Genomic DNA, 7,319 nt, shown 5'->3' on the forward strand with positions numbered 1-7,319 from the left:
GAGCAGACATGCTGTTCTCAGCAGTGACTAGGGTCTAGTTTCAAAATCTAAAATAGTAGCTAGCAAGATGGGGATAACAGAGGTTATTTTGAATAAGTTCATTTTGCAAGTGGCTAGTTTGGATCAACTACTTTCACTAAAATCACTGCAAAGGATTTTCCTGCATACTTTGGTTTCAAATCTTGCCGTTCAGGCATGTCTTCCTCGTGATTTGTTGAGATAGTTGTCTGTCTGAATTTTTTTCACCTTATCGATGTTGCCAAAAGAGTTTGTCATTGAAACCAGACCTTAGCCTGTACTGTTGCCTAGGGTCAGGTTTCTGAGACTACTGTTCAGCAGCAGAGCAGAAGCCCAGAGTTCATTCATGGAATGTTCTACTACCATAGATCCCGGGATATTTGAGCTTTGAAGGACAGAGCTTCAGACTATGGAGGGAAGAGCTCAGTGTAGTACAGTTACTACAAGCACATGTGTTTGGGCACTGGGGAAATGCCAGCAGCTCTCTCTCTCTCTTATTGTGTCACTGTGGCATTAGACCTGCAGCCTAAATAGACAGCATAGGTGTGCTCATCAGGTGGGCTCTGAAAACAGAGCAGACAGTGAGAAGAAGCAGATATGGTGTCAAGATGTCAACATACACAGAGAGAGAAGTTACATCTGCTTAAATGGGTAAGTAATTGAATGGACGTGTATTTAGAGCATGGAAACAGCAACTGAAAGTCAACAGCACATTCAAACGTTTAATATACTGTACACAAAGTAATGTTAATATATACATGAATAATATACAGGAATAATGTGGAAATACATGTCAAGGTATTTAGAAATATGTAAGAACTTCAATAACATCCACTGACAAACCAGGCATGCATTAAGAAACTGACACAAATTCCAACTATTGTGTTCATCGTAGACTTGTTTTCAATATGAAATGTAATATCTCATTTGTATCCTGCTGCATCAGCCCCCACAATAGATAGAAATGCTGTTTACTGTATACATTACACATAGAAACGGCCTAATCAGGGATCCAACACACAGCATGATGGTATATCTATAGGCAAAACCAACATCCTCCATGATGCTTAGTTAGAACATTTCACACAGTATAGAAATCATATGCAGTTCAGAAATAAATCAACCCTGTACACCATTGGCGCTTAACCAATACAAATATTGATAGATTAATATAACACTGTATGACAGAGTTTGACAATAACAGTGTCAAATAAAGTGTTACCCAAATTGACTTGAATGTAAAAACAACCCACTTGGGCAAAAAACATGCCAGTAGACTAAGCAAAATGGGAACAGTCAAACCAAAGATAGGATCACAGAGACACACTGTGTGATGTACTGTAAGATGTAAAAGTTCCAGACACTGGTCCACTCCACTCATAGGCTCATGCTTCTCCTCAGACGGTGTGGTCGAGTCAGCTGACCTGTGACAAACACTCCATGATCTACTACGGTGCAATGGGTTGCAGGGTCAATGCTCTGAATGTTCTGGTCAACGGACCAGCAGTTCTGAGGTGCTGTGGGTTCTATTGGTGGAGGAGACATGAAGAAGGAAGGTGAACTGATGGAGTAAGGGTGACTGATTCGATACCCTTCTGTCTGAGAGACTGAAATCTCAGAGACAGAGCTAGAGTCAGTAATGCCCTTTCTGGAATACTCAAACACGTTCTTCATGAAGGCACTCTTGGTGTTGTGCTCCTTCTTGAAGAGGATGACGTAGCACTTGGGGAAGAAATGACAGCTGAGGATGCCATAGTTGGAGATGAGGATGACCACCATCTCCACTGCTGGCAGGTACTTCCCAGAGGTGGTCACATAGACGGGCACAAATATCAGCCAGGACATCAGGTAGAGGAGCATGCTGAAGGTGATGAACCTGGCCTCGTTGTACTTCTGTGGCAGCTTGCGGCCTTTAAACGCGCAGGCAAAACATACGAGCGCCAGGACAGCGATGTAGCACAGCATCACACCAAACGCCACTTGGGAGCCTTCGTCACACTCGGCCAACACAGTGGTGGTGAAGACCGTGGCCTTCTCCCGGGGCTCTGCAGGACCAGCCACAGGGTGCAGGTGATGACCTGTAGGGCCACGCAGAGACAGATGATGGCATACGGTTGGTAGAGGCGGCGGAGAACATTCTTCCGGTCAGGGTTGAGCTGGAAGGCCAGCAGGATCTTCAGGGACTTGACCAAGATGCAGGAAACACACAGGGTGAAGCTGAGGCCAAACAGCACCTGACGCACCTTGATGACGAGATGAGAAGATATGAGACATTGAGACAGAAATGTATTATCTCTTTGTATTTAGATTTTCTTTCCGTTTACAAACTAAATTCCTTACCACAAAGTAACAAAAGGTTCAGAACAATACACACACAATAAACCATGAATTCACAAAATAACACTGATACATTCAGACAGTACATTATAGCAGTGTTTCCCAAACTGTGTGTACCGTACATACCTTACACTGTAGGCTGCTGGGATGACCTACAAAGAACACAGCACTAACAAAACTTCCCACTAGAGAGAGCAGGATGATCTGGGAGAAAGGCCCCCCGGCAGCCCTCACAACGGGGGTCTGGTGGTGGTGTAGGAAGAGAGCCCCCACCAGGAGAACCAGGATGATGCCCAGGGCCGCCAGCGTCAGCAGCGCCACCGCAAAGCCATCCTGCCAGGAGAAGAACTCCAGGGTCTTATGGGTACACCCAGAGCTCCCTTCCAGGGACCACTCTCTCTTTGTCTCACAAGAGAGACACTGGTCCATGTCTGGAGAGAAGGGTTGTAAGGTAGGATAGTGCTTGAACAACTGTCTAGCATTTAGAAATATGTGTGCTGTTGCCTAGTACTAAATGTTTTGGATAAGAACAGTGTTGGGAAATCTTAGATAACATATTGAAGACATGGAGGAAGATTGTGTGAACAATAGGGCAACACCTGTTTACTGCAGAGAGATAGAGTACACGGGTGTGTTTAGAGAGACAGGACAGGAGAACTAACCAGTGTTGTTGGAGTAGTGGTTCTCAGTGCAGTTGATGCATTCATAGCAGCAGGTGTGCTGACCCTGAGCAATCTTCTTGAACTTCCCAGGTTCACAGCTAGGCGAGCAAACAGACACCACATCCTGCACCGGGACACAATGTACTAATTTAAATGGCTGACTGTCACACCCTGACCATAGTTTGCTTTGTATGTTTCTATGTTTTGTTTGGTCAGGGTGTGATCTGAGTGGGCATTCTATGTTGTGTGTCTAGTTTGTCTGTTTCTGTGTTTGGCCTGATATGGTTCTCAATCAGAGGCAGGTGTTAGTCATTGTCTCTGATTGGGAGCCATATTTAGGTAGCCTGTTTGGTGTTGGGTTTTGTGGGTGATTGTCTCCTGTGTCAGTGTTTGTGCCACACGGGACTGTTTCGGGTTTACACGGTTGTTGTTTTTGTAGTTTATTCATGTGTAGTTTTCTTATTAAAAACAAACATGAATTTCAACCACGCTGCATTTTGGTCCTCCTCTCCTTCGACGGAAGAATCCCGTTACACTGACCCAAGAAAACTGTGACTGAATTCTATTAATAGTAGTATTCAAATAAGCCTATACGTGTAAGGCCAGTTTCCTGGGCACAGTTTAAACTCTCTCTCGATTTAAAACCGTGTTCAATAGGCCAGGTGTATTCAAACTATTCAACCAATGATTATATGCTCTGGTAATTATGAGTTTTGTTTTTTTAGATCATCACTGAGATCTAACAGGAATGTGTGATAACAGACAGGTGCTCCCAGTATGTGCCAAGGTATGTGGTTTTCACATTCAAACAATGCCCATTGTTTCACTGATTAGGAGTTATTTAATTTCCATCTTTACTTGTTTTACAGTTTAGCTGAGAAGTCTCTCAAACAGGTATGTTTAGTTTTCTTTCGTCACTTTGTGAAAGAAAAAGTAGATGATTTGACATTCCGGCCTGTTTGTCTCTCTATGTGAAGTGGGAATAACAGGTTAATATGGATGTGTACTTGAACCTTTGTGTCGCAGCCTAGCAAACAGACTAAAAGAGATTGAGACCTAACCTTAACCCGAACCCTAACCCTAACCCTTACCCTTACCCTCAGGTCAGTAAGATTTTTGGTGTTTCCGCTGGTGTAGCTGAAGCTGTTGTTGTTTGGATGGTACTCAGCTGCAACGTCATGGACGTTGATGACCCCTCTCACAGACCTCCACACGGTTACGTCATAGCCCAGGTTGATGTCTCCTTTCTGGTCAAACGTGTAGCTTTTCCCCTCCAGCTCAAAGCAACTGTCCTTCAGGGCTCCAAGCACCTGAAATGAATGCAAATGCATTTTCATATGTAAGTTCATAGACCCAAGCCATATCCAAAATACACTGTGTATACAAAACATTATGAACACCTGCTCTTTCCATGATATCGACTGACCAGATGAATCCAGATAAAAGCTGTGATCCCTTATTCATGTCACATGTTAAATCCACTTCAATCAGTGTAGATGAAAGGGAGGAGACAGGTTAAAGAAGTATTTTTAAGACTTGAGACTATTGAGTCATGGATTGTGTACGTGTGTTATTAAGTGCCTTTGAATGGGATATGGTATTATGTGTCAAGAACTGCAACGTTGCTGGGTATATCATGCTCAACAGTTTCCTATGTGAATCAAGAGTGGTCCACCACCCAATGGACATCCAACCAACTTGACAAAACTGTGGGAAGCATTGGAGTCAACATGGGCCAGTATCACTGTAGACCACTTTCGACACCTTGTAGAGTCCATGCCTCGACAATTTGAGGCTGTTCTGAGGGCAAAAGTGGGGGTCCGGCTCAATATTAGGAAGGTGTTCCTCATGTTTGTTATATTCAGTGAATATTAGATGAGATACAGTATATAAGTAAAGTCTGATATGCTGTAGACATGTGCAGTAGTTACCTCCCAGGGTTGGACCGTGCCTGGTGTCTTGCAGTCCTTTTTGCTGCAGATATCAGCCACTGCATGGGCGATGGCACTGACAGCCATCTCCACATTGAAGACTACGTTCGCATAGCTGTTGTTTAGCAGGATCTCTGCTGGGACTGTGGAGGAGGACAAAACCCCAGAGTTTTCCGACCTGTTTGGCAGTGAGTAGAACTCCTTTAGGAAGGAGTTGTTTCCTATGACATCATTGATGTCACTCAGGTTCATCAGGTAGCGATGGAAAGGAGCCAGGTTGCCTCTTTTGAAGGAGAAGCCCACCACATTGCCAATATCTGGGAGGTCCATTTCTCCCAGGACCTCCTTGGACGAGGACCAGCTGTCACTGGCCACCCATACCCTCTCCCCCAGCCCCGACCCCAGACTCCTCAGCTTCTGGTATAGGTACATCATCTGAGTAGGCTTGGCAAATGACACCACCACCTTGACATTGTGGTTCAATTGGAGGGTGGTGGCGGCTTGGCTGATTGCTGATTCGCTGTCAGGACTGGTTAGTGAATTAGGGAGGATCTCCTTGAAGGCCACACAGATCCCTGAGGCGGTTGCCTGGGAGACGAAGCTGTCCAAGGCAGAGCGGCCGTAGTCTCCATCCGTTGTGACCACGCCCACCCAGGTCCATTTGCTGTCACTAAGCAACTGGACCATGGCCTGTGTCTGGTACACGTCGCTAGGTACGGTCCTCAGGAAAGCAGGGAAACGGTTCTTGTCACTCAGGATGATGGCGGTGGAGGCGTAACTGATCTGTGATGATTCGAAGAGAGAATTAATTTCCGTCTACATTGTGTTGGATTGATTTGGCCATCCATCTGTATTCATCATTGCTGTCTATTTCATTTATTCAACAAAACTCAGTACTTTATTATTATTTATGTTGTTACTGTCCATCAACCGTCACTCTGTGGGTGGGTTTTGGCTGCTTACTTGAGGGATGAGCTTTAGGTTGAGTTGCCGGGCAACGGAGATGGAAATCTCAGAGGAAGAGGCCCCTATGACGGCCATAATTGGCGGGGAAGAGTTAGAGGTGTTGGCCCCTCCCCCACAGTCCATGGTGGGATCCTTTGAAGTAAAGAATGTACGTCATTTAAATGAGATGCTGGCCAATGGAAGATAAACTATACAAATGAAGAAGAGGTCACACACTTATCTATACTTGCTGTGGATTGATTTGACCAACGTTTCGGCTAAAGAGCCTTTACCTGTGTGAAGTCAGCTGAGGCCCTCAGAGCGGTGGTGACATCAGAGCAGGAGTCGTGGATACGGTACCCCAGAGAGATCCCTAGTGTAGTCAGGACAGGGGATCTGTTGGCCGACTCTACAGCGTGGATCATAGCCAATGCCTGGGTGAACCCGTCCATGTTGAACCTGTTTGTGTGTGTGTGTGTGTGCATGCGCGCGCGTTTTCGTGTAAGGTACATAAGGCATAGTTGGATCATCACACTGTCTGTGGTTAACCTGTCAGAATAAATAAACTCTCTCACGAACACACCCCGCATACACCCCACAGAGAAAGAGAGAGAGAGAGAGAGAGAGAATCCTCAGGAATCTCTTTACAACACCCAATCTTATTTTGGCACTTACTGTACCTGGCACACTGTGGTTCATGGGGTGCTGAGATGTTGGGGGATTCCTCTACTCCCTCATGGATGGGAAACAGCCCTCCAATGATGATATCTCCTGGTGCTGTGGCTCCTGCTGCTTTGAAGTCTCCCACTTTGGCATTGCCCTTCTCCAACAAGGACAGGATGACTAACAGGTGGAGAACATCACCCATGGGTGCCATTTTTCTCTGGTGGTACTGTCCAGTTCTCAATTTTGGTGTCTCTCGTTGCAGTTTCTCTCACACACACCCGCTCCCTCCCCGACTGTGTCTGTCTGTCAGTCTCTCTCTCACTGCCTCCATCTCCTTCTCACTGCCTCCATCTCTCTCTCTCGCTCTCTCTTCCTCTCCCTGTCCCTCTCTCTCTCTGTCCCTCACTCTGTAAGCTCATCTAGCAGACTGACACAGTGACCTGATAGTATCTTCAGCAAAAACACACCTGTTGCTTCCTCCTAATCTCATCTAATGTCTGCATAACCCTGCCCCCTCCCAGCCCAGCCCACTCTCTCTGACAGACATCCAGTCACACAAATGTAAGTCACAGCTGATCTCTATCTGAAGTACAATATAAATATTTATTGTTGATGGGGAAAGACTTAAGTGTGTTGACTGACTCACTGCTTTTCCTGAAATGTTCTCACAATACCCAAGTGTTTTTTTTTTAACACTTGGATAACACAGTATATTTGGAATGTATTCAGAACCCCTTGACTTTTTCCACATTTTGATACG

The 7,319-nt window shown here is 45.4% G+C and overlaps 1 protein-coding gene across 1 annotated transcript; it reads right to left on the minus strand.

Annotated features, from left to right (window-relative positions):
* Positions 1–726: 726 nt before the first annotated feature.
* Positions 727–7,009, minus strand: LOC112227801 (G-protein coupled receptor family C group 6 member A). The gene is given in 9 exon segments (XM_024392711.2): positions 727–2,057; positions 2,060–2,261; positions 2,482–2,786; positions 3,018–3,141; positions 4,115–4,327; positions 4,949–5,731; positions 5,912–6,046; positions 6,187–6,352; positions 6,574–7,009. Coding segments are annotated over 9 exon segments (2,787 nt in total). The 5' UTR covers positions 6,771–7,009; the 3' UTR covers positions 727–1,395.
* Positions 7,010–7,319: the final 310 nt, after the last annotated feature.

Source organism: Oncorhynchus tshawytscha, linkage group LG03, assembly GCF_018296145.1.
Source record: "Oncorhynchus tshawytscha isolate Ot180627B linkage group LG03, Otsh_v2.0, whole genome shotgun sequence".
In the NCBI taxonomy this organism is placed as follows: domain Eukaryota; kingdom Metazoa; phylum Chordata; class Actinopteri; order Salmoniformes; family Salmonidae; genus Oncorhynchus; species Oncorhynchus tshawytscha.